Source organism: Perca fluviatilis, chromosome 11 (genome assembly GCF_010015445.1).
Source record: "Perca fluviatilis chromosome 11, GENO_Pfluv_1.0, whole genome shotgun sequence".
Classification (NCBI taxonomy): Eukaryota; Metazoa; Chordata; class Actinopteri; order Perciformes; family Percidae; genus Perca; species Perca fluviatilis.
The window spans coordinates 22,095,370-22,122,420 of NC_053122.1; the positions used below are offsets into that span (position 1 = coordinate 22,095,370).

General features: G+C 40.3%; 1 protein-coding gene across 11 annotated transcripts in view; it reads left to right on the plus strand.

Moving 5' to 3' along the window:
- The window catches only part of LOC120568357 (adhesion G protein-coupled receptor L2-like), an 85,600-nt gene that overhangs the window by 29,356 nt on the left and 29,193 nt on the right, over window positions 1-27,051 (plus strand). For 7 of the 11 annotated variants that reach the window (XM_039815821.1, XM_039815823.1, XM_039815822.1 and 4 more), the window contains exons 3-7: window positions 8,842-9,055; window positions 12,997-13,106; window positions 15,737-15,751; window positions 16,916-17,716; window positions 26,138-26,434. In XM_039815821.1, coding sequence (XP_039671755.1) covers window positions 8,842-9,055; window positions 12,997-13,106; window positions 15,737-15,751; window positions 16,916-17,716; window positions 26,138-26,434 — 1,437 coding nt within the window. The remainder of the gene's footprint in view (window positions 1-8,841; window positions 9,056-12,996; window positions 13,107-15,736; window positions 15,752-16,915; window positions 17,717-26,137; window positions 26,435-27,051) is intronic. The other 4 variants (XM_039815814.1, XM_039815816.1, XM_039815818.1 and 1 more) reach the window with 1 other exon arrangement.

The window sequence follows — 27,051 nt, forward strand, 5'->3', positions numbered from 1 at the left end:
GTGACGTACTGAGTAAGCCTCCTGAGCTTGCTCTGTAAAGGCAGGGCTGGGTGGAGGAGGGTTGATTAGGAGGGTGAAATGGGGAGACTCTGCCCCAGCAAACAAGAACAGAGACACAAGCATGTGATGGAGCCAAACCCACATCCTCCTCCTTTTCTTTCCCAACTTCATCCTCCCTTTTTTCACTCTCCATCCGCACCCTGAGGGAGGCACCTGACTTATTCTGAGACGTTTTCTTGAGCGGAAAATCCAGTGGGGGTTTAAGTGCAGGGGTAAAATATGGGCTTTAAGGGGAGTTAAGCATCACTCAGGGTAGATCAAACCTGTGAAACTATAGCCCTGCTGCACTTGGGAAGGTTTCTCTAACACACCTCTTTCTGTGTGTTTCATCAACTTCCCTGCAAAAAGAGATGCAACAATATGTTAGATATTGAACAAGCAATGAACTAATTCTGTCAAAATGGATCTCCCCCAGGAGCATATAGGTTTTTCATCTAGAATTTTTTTCCTCTCTAAAATGTTTAGCCTTTGTGACAGTTATTTGTATCTTTATGAAAGGGCTGTTTTCTCAGTAGACTATACAAGGTGTTGAATTATACTTTGCTTTAATCCGAATGATGTGTCCATGGACCCGAACAAAAGAAGACGTTACATCTGGTAATGTCTCTGCAACTTAATTACTCTTGTCACTGTGACTTATATTAAGCACTGACCCTCTTTACATTTAGAGGATTATATGTGTTAGTGATGTAATGATGCTTCCTTGCTGGTTTTCTTTGATGTGCGCCCACAGTGTCAGGGATCATTCAACTAATCGACAGGGGAGAAAACCTTTTTTCGATTCTTGCGGCCTAATTAAGACACTATAGTCATTATAGCTCTGCACTTTCTGGCTTTTTTTTAAACTTTAGTTCTCACTCCTTTGGGAGACATTTTTCATTTGCAGTCTTCTCTGTAGCTGAGCTGGCTGTTATGTTAAAACAAAGTAATCCACCGTGTCGACTGTGCATCAGTTGTGGAAAAATTTAAACATTTTCTGTAAGTTGTGTAATTTCAGATGTCAAAATAGAAAAGCCTGTCCATTTCAAATATTTTGTGTACATTGTGGTATGTATGTTTAAAGGAAAATTCTGTTATTTTTCAAATTGGGTCTTATTCTTGTTCTGGGTCATCACTCTTGTAATATTTTGACTAATGAGTCATGGTAACTTTACGCCCGTTGTAGAGATTTAGGAAATGTGACTCCGACAAACAATATAGGCTATACTGGGGAACGAGCAGCACAAGCCTCCTAAAATAATGTTATTATTTTCAAATAATTTTTAACTTTACGCTTATTATTTCAAACTCTTGTCTTTCAGTCCGGCTAAAACACAGACAGTAGCCCTGTGGATTAGCTAGTGTAGCTAGCCAAGTAGTTAGTCAGGTTAAGCTAGCTGTTTTGTTAGCCAACTAGCAATTAACTTACCTTTTCATCTGCATTTATTACTGATCATATCATTATGATTCTACTTTCACAGAAAGAAACATATATTACAAAATGTCCTGAAGGTAATAGCTCAGTAATGTAAAATGCAGTTAGATTTTGTTATCTTTGGACAGAGCTAGGCTAGCTGTATCCCCTGTTTTCCGTCTTTGCGCTAATTCAGCTAACTCCCTGCTATTTTCATATACCGTACAGACATGAGAGAGGTATCAATCTCCTCATCTAAGGCCCGAGACACATTAACCCGATTATCGGCCGTGGGACTGTCTGGCGAGGTCAGTGACTCAAATCTGTTCAGTGTGTCCCGTGCCGTCGTCCGTCTGGGGGGCTGTCGGCGTTCATTTTGGCCGACCTGACATGTTCGGTCGGCGGCAGGGAAATCGGGACTCACCCGGAAATGATGAGCGCAATGAGGTGACTACAGTCTCTCAAATTCTGATGAAAATCTTTTAAACTGACCTTTGTTGAGCTGAAATGAAGACAGATTCAGCAACTGCATGGCCTATTTCTCGCTTAAAATGTTTTCAGAAACACGTTTCAGTGAACTATTTTAGTACAATATGGGATCGTATTCTGAACGGCCGCCATGACAGTCTGGCTCTCAATATCCGGAGAAAACAAACCCATGTGACACGTTCGTCCAATCAGCTGCCGGTTTTCATTTCTTGGGCAACATTACAGATTAGCGCCGCCTGCTGTTATGGAGATGTATTACGTCTCGTCTCCTCTCGTCTTTTTGGTCTGTTCTGTGGGAGTTTTTTGGACCTAGGGGACGCGACTGATCATATCGACGGGGTTTTCTGTCAACGGTCGCCCGTCAGCTATATGTGTCCCGGCCTTAACTCTCAGCAAACAGACTAAGCATATTACCCAAAATGTTAAAAGTATTAATTTTATATGATTTATGTGAAATTTAAGTTTACTTGGAAAGCTCAAGGAGACTTGTGCAGCTACTCTAATATAAATTGTTTTGCCATAGTTGTGTTCCCTGAATCTTTTCAATGAAGTTTCATAGTTAGCATGACCCAGTAGTGGGTAATAAACACAATTATGAGCACGGTGCCATTTGCCGGGAGGATGCATGGGATTTCTCCCTTTCTGTTCTATATATCCCTGGCCTCTGCAGAATTAGTTTTATCCCTAATGGGGACAACATTTCCCCCCCCCACCCCTCAAAGTGATCAATGCTACTGCACCAATTGACCATATATTATATACCTCAAATAGAAGTGTTTTAAAGCTTGTGAATAGTATATAGTGCGAAATAACTGACATTGCGGCTAATTTACCTATTTAACCTGGTTCCGTTAGCCTTGCTTCATACACGGCTTTTCAGAATGTCACCAAGCACAATTATGTATGTATTATTTAAGCGTGAAAACTATAGCTAGCTAACTGGGAAAAATGAAAAGGTTTATAGCAGCATATCATCGTATTTTACAAGACCGTCAAAAAAAATTCTAGAATTGCTAGAACTGAGAATTATACCACAGGTAGTATGAAGGGCAACATCCAACCTCAGGGGAACTCACAGTCCCAGGCGGACTCAAATGAACAAGAAAATATTAAATCTAAGTAAAAAATTGAGGACCCACTGTGTGCGTGTGTGTGTGTGTATGTATGTGTGCCTTTCAAATATCTCGAGAACCGTTCATCCGATCTACTTCAAACTTGGCTTCCTGTAGTAGTACAATGCTTTCCTCTGAAGTAGAAGTACACAGTAAAGCGGGATTTATGCTTCTGCAGAGGCTCCATGCAGAACTTTCGCTGTAGCCTATGTAAATAGCCTGAAGTTTGTACTTGTGCGTTGGTGTGTGCGTCGATCTCTTTAAGAGAATAGCAGGGCCGGCATTTGTGTACGCGTGGGGACTGTGTGGACATTAGAGGCATAGTGGGAGAAACAAGTGTCTCCCCTGTGCTTTCTTACCACGGTCGGAAATCTGTAGCCAGAAAAGATAACCCTCTCCTTGATTTCATGTTGTTTATGGAGAAGGAGAACCAGGAAATGAGTAGGGGGATATGCAACGCTACCAAGCCACAGCCAAGCGACGTGCAACGCTGCGACGTGTAGTTAAATTTTTTTCAGAGGTGCACGTCAGGCGATGGTGTAGGGTCTGGCATAGGGTCCGTATCTCCACGTACCCAAGTACGTACCCACGGTGTCGATTTAACGCAGAAGCATAAATTTGCCTTTAGTCAGAAGTATACAGTGGGGTTGCATATTAAGTGTTTTGGGGGCCTTATGTAAGTTATTTCGCGGTAAAATAGTTCTGGAGAAAGCTACAAGCAGCAATGCTACAGGCCAATTCCACACATGCCCGTTTTGAACAGGCACTGTACTAGCAAGAATAAATATGATTTTTATATATATATATATATATAATATTACTGCAAATGCAGTGAAGAAGTTCAAGTTCTGAAATTCGTGATTTATTTTCATTAATAAAAATGTCTTAAAACACCCCCCCCTGTTGTTTTCACAAATCGCACCCTGGTTATGAGAATGAGAATACTGGATTTGGCCTTTAATTTTTTCTTGCTCACCTAAAAGAGAAAACTTCCACACCTGCATTGTTGTTGATAGGATCGAGCTTTGTCCCATCTGAGGAGTTTAGAGGCAGAAGCAGGGTCTAGCTCACTTAGCCTCAGCAATATGAAAAATCCTTACTCTTAAACCCCTTTTAATAAGACATGCATCAAGGTGGAGCATGTGATCCTCTCCTTCCACCTACTGTTCTTTTTGTAAGTCAGGAAACATTCAGGAGATGAATCGGAGAAAAGGTCATGGCCATGAATACAAATGTTTTCTTTGCAATGTGAAGTGGCTACACTGAATTCATGTATCAGGAAAAAAGAGATATGACTCAGAGCGCTTCATTTAACCTCAAATGGACTGTATCTATGTGACTCCTATATTGCCAGTTTCTATTTTAGAATACTTATATCGTAATCAAGAGTGTCTGATAGCAGTTGTCTGGGAAAGGGGGGTGTAGCCCTGGGGTTTGTGGTCTTGCCTGACACCGTCTTTAGAAACAATTCCCAGCAAGGTGGACTAGAGTGGGGACTAAAGTGTCATGGGAAATGGTGCCATATGTCCAACTAGATTTCCAGTGTTTCACCGCATTTTGACGGTTGAAATGAAATATGAGCCATTGTGGCAGAGTAAGGGAGTTCTCGGGGTGTTGTTTGTATTTGAAAAGCAGGTGTTATTTTGTGAATCCCAAATCTCTTTTCTCATCTCCCACCTCGGTCCTGTGTGACTCTCACTTCTGATGGGCGGTCATGTACTACATTTGTAAATGTTAGTCATACATTTTGAGCAGCAACATCGGATGCCTTACAAATTTAGGGATGTGGGAATGGAAATTTTTAGTGTTTTCTTTGTACAGTGTAACCCAAATTAGTCCAAGTATTTGTTTTGTCAGTTGAAAGGCATGTGCATGGACAGTAAAGTGTACTTTTGATTTATTTAATACATAAAATGTTTACTGCAATGGTCTTTTGGATAAAAAAAAATTATTTTAAGATAATTTTATTCTTTGGCCAGCAAACAAAAAGTTCCACTGAACACATTAGAAATACTGCACTAAAGAACAAAGGAGCTGGAAAAAAAAGGTAAAACATTGATGATGCTTTGTTCCCGAATCTTAAGATTTAAAATGTGTGTTTCATTTTGTTATCATACTTCATGAATTCCCATTGAAAATCTTCACCAGAGCAAAACATGCTGTAAGACCACTCTGTCACTCCGGATATTGGATTACGAAGGCATCCCCCACTGTTGGAGGAAAAGCTTGACTCTTAAGATCTGCGCTTTCTTCCAAAGATGTTGGCTACCAGTAATATCGGGAATAAAACAACATAAAAAGACAAACAATCTTGAAGTACTCCTGCTGTGACCACGGTGGGGGAACTCTTATTTGACTAAAGGCTACACCCTCCTTTATGCTGCAGAGAAAGCGTCCCTGTCAAACCCAAGCCCAGAACAATGGGGGCCAGCCTTGGGGAAACAGGGCCATTTGCATGCAGCTGTTTGCCGTTTCCAGGACCACAAAGGCCAATCAAAGGAACCTTAATGGAGGATGACAAGCATCAACCAACGCCTTTGCTCTCTGTCTGTGCCAGCTCTCGCCACTCTGTCTACCCTCCAAAAATGGCCCACTTCTTTTTTTCTTTTGGACTGATCAAACATTCCTCCAGTTCTTTCTCCCACCGTCACAGTGGAGTTTGTAGGGTTAAAGGTCGGCCACAACTGCTAATGCATAGAGCAGCAAAGATGAACCTTAACATGTGTGTTATGGTCTGGCGCATGCAGTCCCCAAATGGCAATATCTTGACACCAAAACCTCAATTATCTTTTCGCTTCATCTCCAGGGTTTTAAAAGCCACCAAGTGTAACTCTGTGGATGGTTTCAGATGTGCCCATCTGAGCCACAGTAGCACTTCCAATTTCAAGGGTGTTGATAGAAAACAAAATATGTATTATGAGGGATTGTCGCCAGTGAATTATAGGCTGTCAACTAAAGAAAAAAAAAAAGAGAAACTCCCAGAATGCAACATATTTCAGTTCAAAAGACGGCTTAGCAGGCAGGTCATGGGGAGGAATCTGAAAAGCTACTTTCCTCACAGTCACTTACTGACCAGAATGCATGATAAGGCTTCGTGTCAACAAGGCCAGGAATAGGGATCACAGCCAATTATGGCTAAGTCAAAGTGGTTACCATGGCAATTTGACTAAGTGGTCATATAAAGCATTATTCAATTCCCTCCCTGATTGTGTAATGTAAAGTTAATCCAAGGTACAGACAGAGAGAGCAGGCCATTCTCTTCTTCTTTTTACACACATGTTGGATCGTGTTATGGATTTTTTCCTGCAGTTTTCCTGACACTGTTTTCCCTGCAGCTGGTGCCCTTCTGTCGCAGTCTTCAACTGCTGCAAAGTTGAGCAGTCAAACAAAGCACAGAACGCAAGATGAAAAGCTTTTCATACCTCCCTAAGACATTGACATTTGTGCACACAAACAATCTTACTCTCTTTTCTAAAATCTCTCAAAACTTGTTTAAACCGAGAAAATCAACACAGAAGAATACCTACATCTAGAAATCTTTGTTGTCACAAGGTTTTTCTTTCTTAGCTGTGATTAAATCCTAAAATCTTATGCAGCATCTAGTTAAGTAAACCAAAAATATATTCCCTTGAATTCAGCTCTCATTCTTCAGAGTGAAAAATCTCCTTTATATATATTTTAACTTTTTGGACAGATTTGTCATTACTTGCCCAATTACAAGTTGACAAGACAGTCATTAATGAGACCGAGACTATACGCTGTTTGGAGAAAAAGCAATTTGTTCTGTAAGCTGCCAGTACAGTCGAGATACTCCCCATAATTGATGCAGTGTTAGCCTATGACCAGATACAGCATCTATACAGGCGAGGGAGGAGCAGGCCAGCAAGGCACAGGCCCATTCAATCGCTAGATCTCCGTTGACAGCAGCATGCCATCATGGAAGGCAGCTGGCGTGTGCATGTGTGTGTCAGTGAGGGTGTTTTAGCCGGAAAGCGGTCTCTCTCCGCTCAGAATTTTAAAACCCCATGAAATGCATTCTTTCTGTATGCTGCCGTGATAAACCCGTCACTCCTTCCATGAGGAATGGCAGGCGGGGCGATCATTAGTCTTTGCAGTAAAGCCGGTGACTCCACTCTGTGTTTTATCATCCACCATTCTGGACAGGTTTTCTGAAAGGTTTGGGTAATTGTAGTGGTTATTGGAATAGATGGAGTGACCCCAAAGCCCTCCACTTATGGTTCGGCTACACTGACGTCTCCTAATGAGGTGATAAACAGTCCAGCTAAGCAGAATCTACTGGCCATTAGACAGATCATGGCACTGTAATGAAATGTCTAATGGCCGAATGCCAGATAAATTATACCGTTAGTTTCATATTTTCTTATACTGCTACCACTACTTGTGCGTGCAGAAGTTTCTCCTAATATGAGATGACTCCAACATTATATTCTCAACAATGTTTCACAGATGTCTGTGTTTGCTAGTATGACATGTGCAGACTGACATAGAATATCATTATAAGTGAGCCAGGCACAGCAGGCTGAAATGACTAGCAGACATTTGGGTCGGGGGTTTTAGGGTAGGAATTTCAAGCCGGAACCACTTCAACTTTGAGCAGTTCAAACAATGCTAATTGCGTCAGGCCCTGACTGTCAGAAGTGTGAGGATAATTAGAGTGAGGGGGCAAAGTGAACCCGGGGTGGTAAGTGTTAGTACATGACAATGCTCTGAAGCCAATGGGATCATGGAAAAGGCAAGAGGCTGAAAGGAGGGCTAATTAGGAAAGAGCAGTGCAGAAAATACAAATGGTAGCTGCCCCCTCAGGGACCTACTAGTGCTGCAAACAACGGCGATTATTGACGGTTTCTGCAGCGCTCTGTTTGCACTTCTTAAATGAAACACATTTGCATGTTCTACTTAGATTTTACCTAATTGTTTTCTTAGAATTGCAAAGACATTTTCTTTTTTTTTTTGTTACTTTGGATCATTTTAACCTCAGATAATGGATTTCTTATTTTCTTTAGTTTTTGTATTGCTTTTTCTCTCTTTGCAAATCTGCATATCTGTAGTTCCACCTTATTTGTGACATGACATTTTATTATTTAGAAAAAGGAAATACAGAAGAATAACCTATTGCATTGTAATTTGCTGAAAGTGGGTGGACAGATTTGAGCGAAATAGTTAATTTTCTCCAAAGTAGAGCTATTTGGCTGGGCTCCCATCTGCTGTGTTCCATGTATAGATTTTTCCTCCTGTGTGGACTCCAGACTCTTCGATTGCCGACACTGTAAAATGGATTATGTTACACTCCATTCTGCCGGGATTCTGACTTTTTCTCTATCTTTCTTTACAGAGCAAGTAAAGCAAAAGAAACAAATGAGGGGGCTTGCACGACTGTAAAACAAACAATTCTCGGTCCAGATAGGTTTGGCTCCGTGGTGGATGTTTTCTAGGTGGAGGCCTTCCTGATGCTCTGTAGCCTTAGTGTTTGCTCAAGAATTTATGAGGTTACCATTGGTCTCCAATGACTTTGATTTGATGTCTTAGCCAACATCCAAGACCACAGAGAGATGGAGAGATGAATTGTTTTGTCTTTCTCCATTCCTGTATCGCGTGTAATGGCTCGTCTGTTTAAAACTGTGGTAAACATTGGACTGCTGTTGCCTATTTATTTTGTGCCAGTGGATTTTTACCGCATGATGTGTGGTCTTATTGTATTGCAGCAGTGATCCTTTAAATTTTATTATTTCTCTAAAAGTTTTGTCTCTGTCTTTGTGCCTCTGCCAGGGTTCATCCGTGCGGCCTTGCCTTTCGGGCTGGTCAGGAGGGAGCTCTCATGTGAAGGATATGCAATTGATCTCCGCTGCCCGGGGAGTGATGTCATTATGATCGAGACGGCCAACTACGGCCGAACCGATGACAAGATCTGTGACGCGGACCCATTCCAGATGGAGAACGTCAACTGCTACCTCCCCGATGCCTACAAGATCATATCACAAAGGTAAAACACTGGGGAGAGGAGGGATCTTATTTCACAAACATAACCAGGAGCTGGCAAAGTATGGACCTTTTTTTTTTTTTACTTCTCCTGTTGCCTTTAACATATCTGCATACAAAAGAAACGTTTAAATTATCACGCTGCTCGTGCAGCCACGTACATACCGGACAATTAATCAACATCTCACACCTTTTCAATTTTGACTAAATCATGTAGGTGGCGTTTTTGAAATTCTGGGAAAATTGGGGCGCAGATTAATTCTTGACAGGCAGGAATTGACATTCGTGTGGCAGAGCTCTTCACACCAGCTGTGTGTTGTTGCTGCTGTTTAAGTCGTAATCAGTGTAGCTCAGAGAGACTGCAAGTCACATGAACACCCTCTTAATTCCCCATTTGGAACATTAGGCTTGCTTTGTTCAAATACTTGGATACTGGATTGAAGTGACTTTGCCTCAGGTAGTGAGCAGTGCCCATCATCATGCCTTTTATCCTGGTTACCCTCTCACAGGATGCTGCTGTGCTGTCAAATGACAGCAACACTTCAACTCGACTGCTGCCTACCCCTAGAGGGGTGTGTATTTTTAAAGGGCACCGGATGAACTATTCATAAATAGTAACCAGCACAGTTCATCTTCTAATGCTCTGCTCTATCCTAACCTAGCCCCCTTAGGCTAGCTTCTGAGCATCACCACCCACCATCGTACTCCTTTGGGTTAAATCCCTCATTCATGTCTGTATTTGCTCCCATGAGGTACATCACTACAGAATAGCCCAGGAATAGATCAAGTTCTCCTGTCTTACTCTGTCTTTCTGAATTTACAGCCGAGTCCCAGTACTCTTGTACAGTAACACACCGCTGACAGTGTCCGTGCCCCTTGGTTTGTCTGCAACATTGTGCACCACATCTGTTGACAAGTCAGACACTCGCTTGCTGGAGCTGAACTTCAAACTTATCTCCATGGAAGATTCCCTGGAGGCAGTGTGTGAGCGAAAGCTTTGAGAAGACTCTGCACCACAAGCCCTAAGCTAGAATTATTCTAATGATTCAGATCAGAGGAAATGGGCTCCTGACCGTAATTAAAGTTGATGTGATAACCAGGGATGTTAAAGCAGTCACAAAGCTTTGGAAAACCGTAATCAGTCCTCCTTCAGTCTGCAGCAAACTAAAACAAGGAGGATGTTTAACTGGCAAAACATTAAGACACAGCTCTCTGCCAATGTTGGGGAAGATTAACAAAAGGCAATAGCACCACGGACAGATTAAAAAACACATTAAACAAGATTGGGGAGATATAAACAGTGGGACGTCTGCCACACAGAGTGGCAGTTTTGTTGGTTTGGAAATTGCGACAAAAGTATTCATCAGCAACCCGTTCTTCACAACAAAAGCAGCTAGACAGGAATCAATTGGATTGATTTTCAACAACATCAAAGTGTTCTGTCAAGTAAAATGTTTGATTGTAGACAAAAACAAGTGTCTTGATGAAAAATGTATCAAGGAACTAATGGCAACGCAGGTTACTGGGGTTGTTTAATATTCTGGTGATCATTCTCTCAGAGATGTACTGTAAATGAACCGCATGTCCGACATCCCTCTCTGCCGACCTTGTTGCCTCTACCTCTCTGTTTTCTACTAGTGTATTTTAAAAAAAAACACAAGAAGATAATCTAAATAAGGCTGTTTTGCTGACTTACATTACCTCATTTCAATGGCCAGCGATTCTCTGACTCAGTGAAACTAACTGAATAAAGTTTTTTTTTCTGGTCAGAGGTGCAGCTCTTGGATAGAAAGGAAGCTGGATTCAAACACTTTACAACCATAAGATTGAGCTCAGGGCAATAGAGATTACATGCAGCGATTTCAGCATCAGTTTAAAACAGAGGAAGCGTGACTAAATGCTTAGCAACAACACCTCCCTTTTCTCCAAAGCATCTAAAAATTGCAGTACAATAAATGCCAGAGTGAATTCTTACAATGTGGAAAGATTAGCAGTGGCAGAATAATTATTTGGATTTTTTACTTAGATGCACTAATCAATATTTTCATATTAACACTTGCACCGATTGTGATATGTAAAAAATAACCAACACAACATTTAGCCAGCTCAAAATTGATGTGACACAATAGATACACATTGCCATAAGCACTGCTATGGGTGAATGTCATCTTATTTGCCGCAGTCAACAAGGCGAATATCGGCCTTTGAATCAGTGCATCCACTATTAACAATGGATGAAATTACCTTGTGTAGTAAAAAAATGAAAGGGTCACTTGTAGTCACACACCCACAACCTACTCTGCAGTTCAGCTTTAAACGTATCTCAGCTCATTGTTTAGGCAACCGCTTCAGTGAAAAAGCTCTGATACACTGACTGTATGCTACCTGCTCAGCACCAGCAACATCAGACAAAGTTAGCGGCTAGCTGGCCAGATATTTCCCTCAGGAGTTGATAGATACCAAAACAGACCTAAGAAGAGAGTGAATATATCGGACTTACAGTCATCACTAGGCCAGAAACAGAACTCCAAATAAACACTAAAATTGCTCCGTATCTTCTGGATGTGTAAATAGGTAATTATTTGCCACATCAACTTAAGAGGTGATAATATGTCAGTGTTATGTTTTTTTTTAAATGTGAGTTTAAGTTAAAGTAGCAAAAAAATTAGTAAGTAAAAAACCCTGCATTCAAAGTTTTACTTAATTAAAAACACTTAAGTATTAATAGTCAAAAGTAAAAATGACTATAATGCCGAATGGCTTAATTTAAGGTCTGTATTATTATTATTATTATGCATTTAATTATTTTATTATTATCACTGATGCATCAACATGTAAGCAGCAATTTAATATTGTAGCTGGTTGAAGTTAAGCAAATATATATAAATGTCATCATAATAATACATAAGAATGCATTATAATAAATAGCTAATATAAAATATGTATGTTAAAGGTTAAGTAAATGACAAGTATCTGAAAATTGTACACAAGTACAGTACTTTCTTCTGCAGCACAATCCCATTTGGCAGCAACAAAAAGCCTCTTGAATTACTAATGATTCTTTGAAAGTCATGTCCAATGTTGAAATGTATGTCCAACTTGCATGACTGCTACTGACCTTCTGAAATATTTATCTCAGGCTTGCAAATTGTTGAATGTCCTATTTTGGTGCCAATTTCTTCTTGTTTGCTTCTGTTACTGCTGACATTATTCTCAATCCCTCGGCCTCAAGAGAACTTGATTGAAGTGGAGCCAATTTCACCCTATACAGTATTTAAACAAACTCAGTCGTCTGCTGTTCTTTCCCCTCCCTCTATACAGTACTTGATTTTGTTAGCAACCAGAAACATCTGCAAACACACACACACACACACACACACACACACACACACACACACACACACACACACACACACACACACACACACTAACTTCGCAATTCACACATCCGACTGTTAATTAACAGAGGGAAATTTTTTCATACTGGAGTACAATAACCTCTCATAAAAAAAAGACACATTCACGCCCTGTTGTCGCATACACACAGAGGAGCCGCTCCGTTTCACCAGGGGCCGCCATTCCAGTCCACACACATGTCACCGCTACCTGTTTTATGTGCTTTAATGAATGTCTTCCTTTTCAATAGTGGTATGAAGACGCTGTTAAGGAAATGCCATCGCTAGTTCCTTACATGCCTTTATCTGCTCGCTTATTCATTATCACATTCATTTATATCATTTATACGTCCTTAATGCTTTCATTCCTCTCTCTGTTTGCCAAGGATTAAACTAGAATGCAATGTGACAGTCCAGGCTGGGATTTCATCAATTTCTTTGTAGCTGTAACTATGCACTCCCCCCCCCCACTCTGTGCTGTTAATGTTTGCCGAGTGCTCTTGCTGAGGGTAGTCATGATGCAATCTCTGGTCAATCTTTTTTTTTCTAGGTGCAACAACCGTACGCAGTGTGTGGTTGTCACTGGCTCTGATGTCTTTCCTGATCCATGCCCTGGCACCTACAAGTACTTAGAGGTCCAGTATGAGTGTGTTCCATATAGTAAGTATCGCCATCCAAATCTCATACTGAACTCTTATTGTGTGTTTTTTTAAGTGTCTGTAGACTAGACAGATCTGTAACCACAGTCTCTATACTCTTCAGTTGCAAGTATATGTTTGTTTCACAGATGATACTTCAACTGGAAGACTAGCATTAATAATGATAAATTAAGTTGATGCATTGAAGGGTTGCAGTCATTAAAAAGGGTTGGTTCACCTAAATTACAAAAAAAGAAGTCTCAATTGCCACCAATGGAATCGTACGTAGAATCCAGCCATGCAGATAGTTTTGGTTTAATTTGGGCAGGTTTTGAGATATCCATCTTTAGTTTTGGGTGTTGATAGCTGCTTCCTTTTTTGATCTAGTTCCCGGTTGGCTTTTTACCCAAGACATTCTTATTGGACCTTATTATTAATAATAATGAATATTATTATTATAAATAATAATAATAATAATAATAATAAGAATGTGTACTTTATAAATCCTACAAGGGGACAATGCATTTGTTATTGTTATTAATGTTAATTAATGTAAATTTTGTAATGTCTTAAATTAAATTCTGGTTGTTTTCTGTTTAATGTGCTCTTTACAAGCTAGTGTCAGCCAAAGATTGTTTGTGAGGGAGAAGAATCATCACCCTTTGAGTGCGAGTAGACAGGGTGTTTTATTGTAGTCCAACAAAACCAACTTCGATCGTCAGGAAGGGTTCTCCAGTTGTAAAAATAAGGTGTAAAATAAAGTAGGATACACCGGTTATACAATAAAACTATAGTGTTTTAGTGTAAGTGATAACAGATAAAAACTGAATCTTGGAGTTTAGGTTATACATAACTTTAGTTATTTAAAAATGTTGAAAGCTAAACCTAATCAGATTTGGAAAGGGATTATTATTATTATTATCATTCAAATATGATAAGATGATTCAATATTACATTTGCATTTAATACAAGATACAAGGTGTGAGATGTGAGCTGTCTGCCCCGAGCACAATAGAAGTAAATGGAATTTGTGATTTGTAGTATGCGGTGCCCACAACATTAGAAAAATTTAAATTATCAATGAATCTCAACAGCAACATCTTCTTCAGAAACAGTGCTCCTGTTACTCTGGATAATCCAAAGGATTCTCTTTTAAAAAATTGATTGGAACAACTTTCTACTTCAGAACTCGTCCCTATAAAAAAAAAAATCAAAATTCCATTCACCTCTATTGTATTTGGGTGGCGGAAGAAATCTCAGAGGCAGATATTTCTAGCCTGGATGCCAGCCGAACTTAGCCCCGCCCACAACATTCGAGGTCGGGAAGTTCTGACTAGAATCTGAGTAGGACCACGTCAGGCTAAGATATTTCCAAACCTGGGCAAATACAACCAAAACTATCTGCATGACTAGATAGCACTATGGGTAACTGAGAAAATGTTTTATTCTTGTAATTTGGGTGAACTGACCCTTTATATGGCTTTAATAACAATTTTGTGCATTTTGCTGACATAATAAAGGACAGATTACAAAGAAATGGGTACATGTTAAGCTTTAGTTTAATAAAAGTACATTGTGTTCACTGTAGAAACATACTACAGAGTGATAGCATAAGTGATAATAATCATAAAAGTTTAACCAAATTCCTGTAGTCTGTCACGGATCAGCCTTAGTGTTTGTCTGTGAACATGATTTAATAAAATCTACTGTAGAGTTGGTTAAAACCGGCACTATATTAAACCCTGTCTTTGGTATGATTTGAGTTAATCTACTTTAAAAGGGTGTTTTAGAGTAGTTTATAAGAGCAGCTTTAGGCTTCATTCCTGCCTGTGAAAGTACTTAGTATTTAAATTGATGAATTGTAAACATCTTCAGAAATATTCACCCTTTTTTTTCCCTCTTCTTTCAAACAGACCTCCCTTTCACCTCCTGTAGCCCCCCTCCGACTAACCTCTGTGCTCTCATTTTTTTTCTACTTCTAATCTTTCACATATTGTCTCCAGCCTCTCCCCCCTCCACCCAGAGTCTATGCGGCTTCAACAGTCCACTAAAGAAACTCTATATTAGGCCGACTGCTCATCAGTCATCTCATGTGCTGTTGAGCTCTTTGGCTCATTTAAGAGTTTGTAACATTAGCACCGTGTCATGTTTTACGTGTGTGGCCGAGCAAGTTTGGAATCGAGTTTTGATTTGTGTTAATAAAGTTTGAATAAACTCCACCTTAAGTCAATACATGCCAAACATAACTCCAGTGATGTTTCTCTAAGAATGTTATCCATCTAAATATGACCAGGAGATGTTTTTTTTCTTGCCACTTAGGAGAAGCATTTTTAGAGTGATTTATACTGCTTTTACATCAGCTAATGCATTATTCTGTTGGCAGTTAAAGACTGAGGACTAAGTAGGAATCAAAAGTTAAATGCGCTGGAAATCATGGCACCATAACTTGTCTGTTTTTATATCCTAGGATGAGAGACCGTTTCACTAACAAACACTTTTTTTCCGAGTTCTTCTTCCCAAAGCAGCCCTGCAGTTCATCTCATGGTCATATCCTCCAGCTAATTCTTCTCTTTGTACCTGGTAGTTGACTCATGATAACCTTTCTCTCCCTTTTGCACTCTTTTATGCTTTCTTTTCCAATGCCTGAAATAGAAGTGGAGCAAAAAGGTAAATGAGTGGTCTGGTCCTCCCCGGCTCCTTGTTCTGTGGTGTTGAGTACAGCTCCCCTCACGTCTCCTCCCCCTCCTGATTGCCTCTCCTGTCAATTCCTAACCCCATAGGAGGATTGTTTGCACCCATGGAGTCCAAATGAATTTCAGAACAGAATTTCAAATGACATCCACGGTCAACGGATGTAGTTTTTTCCTCGCAATTTGAAAGAAAACACCAACTGTTCGGTGTTGATTTGTTCCAGGGACTCTTGCTTAGCACTTTGTTAACCCTTGAAGAATGAGTAGTTCTATGTATATATTCTTATTTGGCAGTCTTAGTTTGCTTGGCCCAACTTCTGCTGCACCCATAGCACGTGATGTGAAATAGCAGTGATGGCTGAGTGAGATTGGCACAGACAAAAAAAAGTTTGAAAGGAAAACAAGAATTCATTGTGTCCCTTTTTAGCCAGAACCAATTAATTTAAAACCGTCGAAATGGGAACAGTGCCACGGCCTCCCTCACCCATCAGTGGTTACTCTTGTGTTCTGCCATAGAAGTAGCCTAGTGAAAATCCTTTACCAATGTTGTTCGATCTATTCCCCAACCTCCACTTTCATTTTACCTCTGCTTTGCTGCCGCCACCACCATTGACAACCTGTTGTTCACTCTTATCACAAGAGGTGAAGTCTGTTCCCTTTTCATTTTGGTTTATGATCTCAGTCATGTTAGAATGCATGTGCTGTGTGTTCATATACCCAGCTGTTCATGTGTCATTTGACATCAGAGACAGGCTGGTATTTAAGTGTGAACTCTACTTCTCCCATTTCCCATGTCTTTTATTTGCAGGATTTTTTACCCTTTCTGTTCACATTTTGTTTTGTTTTGTCCCTGTTAGGATGTAGCAGCAGACCCTTGAGATGCAAGTTCTCTTAACGTCACACACATTTCTCATTCCAAATAATCACTATGACACGTCCGTTTATTTTCTTTTTTTCCCTATCCACTAGCAATAGTACAAAAGCACTAGTTAAAACATTCCTCCAAATTCACAATCCCTGATCTTTTTTTATTCCGTACTTTTGTTGTACAGCAACAAGAACGATGCGTGTTAAATATGTCACGTACGTTCAAAATATTTTACCTTACTGTATTTTCTTTCACTCTCTTCTCTGTCACTAGTTTTCATTTGTCCCGGGACTCTGAAGGGTGTAGGAGACGCCACCTTCCTGTTTGAGGCAGAGCAGCAAGCGGGGTCGTGGTGCAAAGACCCTCTGCAGGCCGGTGACAAAGTCTTCTTCATGCCCTGGACTCCGTACCGCACTGACACCCTCATCGAGTACGCCTCTCTGGAGGACTTCAAAAATGGTCGCCAGACCACCACCTATAAACTGCCGCACCGTGTTGACGGGACAGGCTTTGTGGCCTATGATGGGGCTATCTTCTTCAACAAGGAACGCACTCGCAACATTGTCAAGTTTGACCTGCGCACTCGCATCAAAAGCGGCGAGGCTATTGTTAATAATGCCAACTATCACGACACCTCACCTTACCGCTGGGGTGGCAAGACAGACATTGACCTAGCAGTAGATGAGAGGGGCTTATGGGTAATCTACGCCACGGAGCAGAACAATGGCCGCATTGTGGTGAGCCAGCTCAACCCATACACTCTCCGCTTTGAGGCCACATGGGAGACAGCGTACGACAAGCGCTCTGCCTCTAACGCCTTTATGGTGTGCGGCGTGCTCCACGTGGTGCGCTCGACCTACGAAGAGAATGAAAGCGAGGCCAGCAGGAGCCAAATTGATTATATCTACAATACCAAGCTGAGCCAGGGCGAGTACACTGACATCCTCTTCCCTAACCAGTACCAGTACATCACCGCTGTGGATTACAACCCCAGAGACAACCAGCTATACGTGTGGAATAACTTTTACATCCTGCGCTACGACCTGGACTTCGGGCCACCGGATCCTGCTGAAGGTGAGTGCTGCTCCCATTTTTGGTTTCTTTCACTTTCTTTTTTTTCTAATTGATGTATTGTTTGTTTGCGGCATGGCATGTCATAGATGACTGCCTTTTCATTTTGGATGCAATTCAGAGGTGATAGAAAAAAGAGTGTTGTGTTAGTCTTGGGGAACGGGCTCATTTGCAGACAGAAATTCCAGGTTTACCTTGGAATGAGGGATAGCGCCCAGTGGGATTGCTCCTCTTCAGAAACCTGTTTCTTTATTACCATGAGGCAAGCTGAGGCACTCACTCCAGCTGAAGCTTGGACCCGATCAAATCCTTTATTCTCCGGCTTTATCTGAAACCATATGTAAGAGCCAATTAGGGCTCTTGGTATAAATAGGAACCAATCTTTGGTTCCTCAGATGCAACCGGGAAGCACATACAGTTTTTGACCACGCACACACCCACAGACACACGCATACCAACGCCACACAAGCATACACAAGCAGTAATTTGTCTGGAAAACCAACGAATATCTCATGGAAATAAATTGAACCAATGGCGTTAATTGCAAATATGACTTTCATTGATCAAAAAGGTAAAAAGTGTGTCAATTACTCTACCTGTAAAGCTTGGGTTTAGCCTCAACACCATATATATATATATATATATATATATATATATATATATATATATATATATATATATATATATATATATATGTATATATATATATATGTGTGTGTGTGTGTGTGTGTACATTTGAGAAGTATTGTGCACAGAGGTTATCCTGTTCCCATTACATTTGGGTTTCGAAGTTGTGTTGCCATGGCTACCTCATCAATTTAGCAGATATATATATATATATATATATATATATATATATATATATATATACACACACACACACACATCCTGTTGTGGCTGGATATTTTTAAAGCACCTGGCTGAAGTGTGTGAGTTGTGTACCACATGGTGAATCAGTGTAGAAGAGTAGCTGGAAAGAGAGATCAATTACAGTGAAGAATCGTGTCAGGCGGTTCGAGAGCTTACATTAATCTGTGAAGTGTTGAGAGGTGACATATATGTCATCAGACAGGGACCTTACATTAAGATGATAATGGGCTTAATTACCTGACTGCAGCCACCTTATCCCACAGAGAGTCTCCTGTGTGAAGTGGGGGAACAAGAGTCTTGACTTGATCTCTAGTTATGTTAGAAGCTCAGGTTGCCCCCAAGCATTGGTCTGAAGAACATTATGATTTTTGACTTCTGGATATTCGGGAGGGGTGGCCAGGGTGAAATCTGATTCTTGACCTGAGCTGTTGAAGGGGGGTTAACATTGATGTCTCAATGGTGGCTGTGTGCTCCTGAACTCTAACCTCTTGTCAACAAGTCTGTTTGTTTTCCTGCCATTCCCTGGAATCTCCCCAGCATGATAACTCAATACCCAAGGGGTGGGGGGGTCTGTTTGTTAGAACAGATGAGTTTGTGTCTGTTCTGCTGAACAACCAAAGCCTCAATTAAAAGTATGTTAGAGGAGATATGAAAAATACTCAAACTTTAATGAGTTCTCCATGCATGCAAACGCCTGCTCAACTGTTCACGTCCTGATGTATGTTAATGTAATTAACAACTGAATTATCATAATTACCCTCCTTGTCTCAAAAGAGGCTCAGGGAGAGGAGGAAAGTGGCCATCACAGAGCATTTTCAATGAAGGGTTTAATGTGCTCTCTCAGCTAGCGTAAAGCCTCGGTAAACATTAATGCCACATAGGCTTAGGGTTGCCACTTGCATCAGGAACAGTGTGTTTAATCAAGGAACCCAACAGAACATAGTTGTTGATTTCACTAATTATTCTAAATACCTGTTTCCGTCCGCTGTTCTGTTATTGGGATCTAATCAGAATCCTTGCAGCAGAACTTGTCACGGTGTATAATTAAGTGTATGGGACAATTTGAACTGCTGTGATCTCAAGAAGGAAAGATGAGTCATGACTAGATGCCATGTCCAGCAGTAGCACACCAGGCTTTGTGAATGGCACTTGAAAATAATTGGTTCTTGTTTATTAGTTTTTTTTTTCAGATCTACACCTTAAACTTCTTTACTGTGTAGCTATTAGAATTTATTGCTGCCTATGATATGGCGTTGAATTAAACAACCTATTCTGCAGGGTAATCTAATGGTGCTGAAATAATGTCTCTCTCTCTGAAACTGAGGGGCACTTGAGGCGTAAAGGAAATGAATTGTGCCCATTAAGATTCATCGACCACAGAGTGTTACCTCGAACACCAAACCCAGTGTATTTCTCTCCTTTGTAGAACTTGTATAACACAATGAGTGTCTGTGTCCTTTTCTGTCAGAAGCATCAACCTTGGCTGTAATGCTCATCCAAAGAGGTGCTAAAGTGTCAGCAGGATTAGGGGTTTATAAGGGAGTTTTAGCAAAGTGATCAAAGCAGAAAATAATTGACCTTATCAACTTGTCTGCAGTTTCCTTTACCTTGTGTACAGTGTTTGTAACACTGCAGGTTTCTTAATTCTGTCCCTGGTTGAGGTGATTAGCTAAGATCTTTTCCCATATTGATCTTTCTGCTTATTGTTCCAAACAATTCACACGCATTTAAAGAAAATGTCTACCCCCTGCTAATGCATTGTGAACACAAAACAGCAATGATCAATACTTAAAGAGTCCACCTCCTTAGAGGTGTATGCCAATAAAAAGCACACCAAAGCGTCCGCCGTTACAAAACTTAGAAGGACACCAGTAATGTATTCTCTGTGATGTGCAAAGGCATTAACTGATTTCAGTCCAATGAATTAAAAACAAAAACAATCAGAGGAGCCGGCAATCACCGAGAGTATTTCAAACTAACAAGGAGTGAAAGGAGAAAATTAATTTGTATTTGAGGTAGCATTGATCTGAGGCCTTAAAGACAAGGTGCATAAAATGAATGGCTTTGTCCAAAAGGCTTAGCCCACTGCCGTAATCCAGTAGCAATGAGCACAAGTGGGCTCTACGCTGAATTGTAATGTGAAGCAAAACCACTATTTCATATCCTGCATGCCACATGATAGATATCTATCATCACAATGCAGTTTTTTGCTCAGCCATTTTGTGGCTAAACTCAGCTGTGCACCTCGCTGCACTTTGGCATGCTTTTATATCCCTGAACGACGTCTCCAGGTGAGCCGTCAAGACCGAGGACATTTATAGATGTATCATGCACTAAGCTTGTGTTCCACCCTCTGAAGCATGATGTTCGGCAGCAGAAATAGAGGCTGAAGTAATGGAGTCAGGAGATTTGCAAGAGCTCTAATTGTTCTGTTTCTCGCCATGCATCAACGCTGGCAAGATTATGGCAGGAAATTGTTTAAGTTAGACGTTATAGGCCTAGACGACAGTTTTAGGGTGTCTTTGCTCTGTGTATTTCCTTATTTCTGAGTGTATTTCTGTCTGCACATATATCTTTCTGTCTGCATGCATGTGTCTTTATTGTGAGCCACCTTCCTCTGACTCGGACCGTCTAGTTGTGACTATACTATGTTTGCTGCTCCACAGTATCCAGCTTCAGGCCTCATAAATTAACCGCACAGACACAGGATATGTCCGGCAGAGCTTTTTCTGTCTACTGCTCTTTATAGAACAAATGTCAATTAAGCAGTGAGGCCCGCAACAATTTCTCAGCGGCTTGAGTTTTTTCATTAAGCAGAAATAAAGATATATTCCACAGCTTTGGATAAGAAACGGCAGATGAATTGTCTTGTGGCCCTGCACCTTCCATGCCAAGCCTTGTACTCCTATCACGTAGGCCTGGATGAAGCAGAACAGCATGAACGCATATAAACAGCCTAATGTAAAATTCATGTCTTCTGGGACTTGTTTCCCTGTCATTAATTACCAGCACTGGCTCTAGGTAAAGAGGCAAAAAAGACCAACTGTAGCTCTCACACAGTTCTTATCCTCTGATACAGTCTTGTTATTAAGTCAAGCTCAAATGGACAATGAATAAAGATATATGAAGACCCACACACATGGAGTCACACCATGTCTTTACTTGTTGTGGTATATCGGGCACCATCAGCGTGGCAACATGCCTATTTGTTTGGTTAAAGCAAAAGTTTGGGACATTTTGGTAAATACGTTTATTTGCTTTCTAGTGGAGAGTTAAATGAGAGGATCAATACAACTCTCATGTCTGGACAGTACATATGAAGGTACCAGCAGCTTAGCACAAAGGTAACAAAATGAATTTAACAGAACCTAAAGCTCACTAATGAACAGTGTTGGGCAGTATTTGATAACTCAGTAATGTGTATGTCGTGATTACTTTTTTAAAGTACAGTTACAGTTAACATTTAAGCTAGCTGTTCATGGTCAGTAAATACCTCCAAAATGTAGACTATTTGTTAATTATTTTTATTTCTACACATAATATAACGATTACTTTTGCTTTTGAGTAATTCATAGTAATTAGTTTTTCAATGAGTAATAAGTAATTGATTAAATTTTTCAAGTAACTTGCCCAATGCCTTAATTAACATGTTACATCTTGCTTGTTTAATCCGTCCAAAAAACGTAGTGCAACAACCACAATTCACTGTTTTACTGGGGGGTTATGTTCCGGATGTTTTCTTAGCTCTGAGCAGTTGCCAGACAACCACACTACAGAAAGAAACTGTGTCTGGCCAGGAAATGTTACGGCACATAACCCACCATAAAACGGTAAATTGTAATTTTTACACTTTTTGTACGCAATAAACAAACAAGATATAACAGGAGATTTAGAGTTACTGATACTTGGATTTAGTTACCTTTGGACAGATCCAAGCTAGTTGATTCCCCGTTTCCTGTTTTCCTTGTCTTTATGTTAAGCTAAGCTAACCAGTTGCTGGCTATAGCCTTATATTTTCCATTCATACAGTACCTTGCTCTATTGTTGTTCCTGCATTTGGTCAAGTTCACAGTATAATGAAAAAAAACCTGTCACGGCTGTTTTTTTTCTTTTTAATGTGGATTGACAATAGGAAGTTCGCTCACCATTTCATACATTTTAGATAGTATGCAGCTCAATCTGGTGCTTTTCAGTTCGAGGACAAATTCCAAAGGAAAAGAAAGGGGACTGTATAGCGCACATTGATTGATTTTCACCCTTTAATAACGGAGCGCTGCCTATTCGATATTTCCTTTCAACTATATGTGTCTATTTGTCATTTTACTGGGGGGAATTAGCCTTGTAGGTGATTTATCTTCAAAAATGTAAACCAATTAAGAGCAGCTTGATTTGGCTGCAAGTTGTCATTGCTCTTTAGGTATTAGACGGCTTATGATCCATTTATCCTGGCGTTTAAATGGACAGTTAAATAATGTTTATTGCTCTGACTGTGTGTGTAATTTGAGATAACATTTTCTTTTAGTGCAGCAATGTAAGCTGCAAAAGCAAGGACAAACAGAATATCTAGACTTCCAATCATCTGATTATGGTTTCATATTTTTTGTCATCTTCCTTGCAGATGACTCTGGGGGCTATGAAGTGATAAAACTAATTCTGCTTCATCTCTGATGTCTTGATTGATGATCTTGCATAATGGTTTCCCTTTCTTTTAGTTCTGTTTTAATTTACACACTCTGGTTTCGACTCTGGTGACAGCCATTTGTCAAGTGTTCAATCTTAAACTCTTCCATTATTTACAAGAGGTATTATTCAGCATATGGCAACATTATGCCTTTGGTGTCAGATTGCCCATAAAGAGTGACTTCACTACCTCTTGAGAGAAATGGCAGCTAATTGGTGCAGCCCTCTCTTGGTTGAGTGCCATCAGAGGACACAAGGATCTCACTGGAGGGGAATTTGCTTTTCGCAATCAAAAGTAAATTGTAACGCGCATGGTGCAGAGACATCAAATAAACCCACATATGCTTCGACATCTGACAAGCACATTACTTGATGTTGTATTAAATAAATATGATGTTCTCGATGGCCTTAACAATCACACTCTGATAACCCAAGACATGCTGACTGTAAAAAGCCACAACGATTGTATCTGGTCTCATCGACATCTGAGTGCGCCTCCTAATTAAAGTGATATGATTGAATGATTCTGCATATTTACTTATGAAATAAAATCTGAATTTTTCAAAAACTAAAATGATCATAGAATATAAAGCTCATTAGGTTTTACCTCCATTGGATTGTGTGAGTGATTAAGGGAATTAGGACTGCGGTAAACTACTATTTTCACTTTGTTAATCTGCCAAATATTTTCTCAATCAGTAGATGAATCTAAAATGTCAGAAAATAGTGATAATTGCCTACCACAACATCCCAGAAACCCAAGGTGATGTCTTTAAATTATTGTTAAATTATTGTTAAATTATTGTTAAAAAAAAACAAAGATTAAATTTAAAGTTAAATAAAGCTTCATCCGATTGTTAAAGCTAGAAGAGGAGAATTTTTCTTGTTTTGGTTTTAGACTCTTGTTGATCAAAACAGTCATTTTAAAGATGTCTCATTGGGATCTGGGAAACTATGATGCCATTGTACATAATTTTGTGACATGTTATAGACTAAATGACTAATCAAGAAAATAATGATCAGATTAATTGATAATGAAAGTAGTAATTTGTTGCAGCCCTAACATGCACTGCAACATCTCTGAATTGATTAAACTGCTAATTTTAATATATGCTAAAAAAAAACAGCATTGGCAGAGACTAAAATGCCAAGACAGAACAAAATATGTCTCTGTACGGTATGATAATTTATGCTGAAGTGTGGGTGGTAGAGGGCTTTGAGCTCATGAGTTAGAGCAATGTGGTCTCAGGAGCAGGTTATTCAGGTGATACAAGCAAGCTGTTACAGGCAGATGCATATTAAGGCTCATATTAGCCAGTGAAAAAGCAGGAGTTTGCTCAGGTATGGAGAGGTTTAATATTCTCAAACCCAATTACACTTGCCCTTGTATTGCATTATATGTGTATATTGAATCAACAGAGTCAGCCTATGAATCATCTCTTTTTTCCTGAGTCAATAAAAAATATTCACTGGCAATACACAACATATTTGAATATTTTTAAACAAAGTGACTTATTTGTTTGTTTAGGGGAAAAAAGTAATTTTTTTAATCAAATTTACTTTAGTATACTTTATATATCTTCCTGCTCGTGTTAACCGCACATGTCAGCTGTTACTTATGCAACCATGCTGGCCAACCTGTGAATGTGTGGGTGACAGACACACAATGACTTGAGTGTAAGTTAATTAGCTAGGGTTCCTGCCAGGGGAAAAGGTCATTGAGTAAAATGTCACAACTCAGCCAACACTGTAGGGTGGTTTGGGGTTTATTTATTTTTTATAGTAAGCATCACAGGAACACGGTTTTCTCCCTGCTGTGGCCTCCAGACCTCATCGCCAGAAATCAGCTTTGTAATAAACACTGGAATGAAAAAGCAAAGATTTTCCTGACTGGCTGATTAGTGTGAAACATGAAATGCGGGCTTGTGTCACCGTTTTCTCTCAGGAAATGGAGATATGTGTTGGATGATGGAGTGTCAGATAGGATGATATTGCATTTTCCCAGAAGCACCCAGGGAAGGTGAAGACAACAAAATAGTGCCTTTCACAACAGCAGACCTCATTGTTGAAAGCTGCTTTTATCTCTAAATATAATCAGGTGGTTATGGGTAAAAATGTATGATCATTCATACAGAAGAGTTTATACAGTACAGTAGTATATCCATGTAGACACACGCACATACAAACATTCACTGTGTTTTCTTTTTATATTCATATTGGCTATTTATACTGTATAAAATGTATAGATTTCCTATTTCTGCTCTCATTTCCTAGTTATCTCCAGGCTCTCTGCAGCAGCTATCCATCTGTGTACACCCATTGGTTTCAAGCAGGAACACACCTGAGCAATGGAGCAAACACAAGCACTTACACACGTGCATGTGCACATTTACACATAGATTTGCTTCGAATTGTAGACGTGGATTGAATACAGTGGAATCGCATTATTGCTGATGTATGTTTTTCGCTCGGAGCAGTGCAGTTCTCCTTCTGCACACTAGCTTTATCGAAGTGAGAGAGATGAACTAGGCAGAAGAAAGTAAAATGCAGACAGGCTTTGTCTTCATTGTTGACATTTAATCATCCCAAGGTACTGATTCTGTTAGAAGGAAATCAGTGTTTTGTCAAAGCATGCCCAACCACCACTTGTCTTATTTAGGGGCTTAAGTAAACTAAAAATAGCAAGAGATAGATGTGTCGAGCTGCACGAAGCTTTTAATTTCCAGGAATTATGGGCAGCAGTAACTCTAGCAATACCAACAAGCCACGGGACTCTAAACAGTTGCAGTTCCCCTACTGCTGGAAACAATGGGAGTTCAAGGCAAGGACATTTATGACTCAAGTTCTAACAGCCTCACTCTTCTCTCACTCTAGTGCCAACCAGTGAAGATTTCTCGTTCTCGTCATCCATACCCAAGACTATTGTGGTCACCACCACCGCTGTGTCCACTGTGAAGAGTCAGGGCGACACCACTGTAGCAGGAGCAGATCCGAGAGAAGGGAGGGACCCGTTTGAGGACAATCGTGGCTCAAGTACAGCAGAGCCCACCGTCCCTGAGCTGCCACCAACACCCAGACGCTTCTGTGAGACGACCCGGAGGAGAGCCATCGACTGGCCCCAGACCCACACTGGAAGCACTGTGGAGAGGCCCTGCCCCAAAGGGACCAGAGGTAGGCCCACTATCTGTGTGTTAGTGTTTGTTATTACACGGCTTGGTTGAATACTTGATCCTGATTCAATCATGGCATTCTGCAGTCTGCTAATTCTGTATAACAGACCGTTGCTAAGCATAACAGACCGTTGTCATGTATAGCAGAGGGTTGCCATGGATGCAGTTCTGATCACTCTGGAGGACATCCATCAATCGGCAAAAAGAAGTCCAGTTAATTTATCAGCTGTGTAGGGAAAACCCCACGTCGGGGTCCTGCATCACCCTGTCGGGGTTGTATTCGCTATAATGACTGCCTCGCTCTACATTATCCCTTACAAACATACTGTAGCAAACTACGTGGAAGAAGTTGAAGAGCCAGAGATATAGAACTCTGTGGACATTTATTCAACCGCTACACACACTCGATACACAGAGGTCATCAACCTACCCCAGTGTTTCAGTCATGGTAACCCAACAAATGTAAATAAACATGAACACATTATCAAGACTAAAACCTACGTAACATAAATGCATAACAAAAACACTAACAGAGCATCATTTACCCACTTAAACTAAACACTTAAACAACACTAATAACCTAGTCCCATGATGCTTTGCACTGCCGTGCAGAACAGT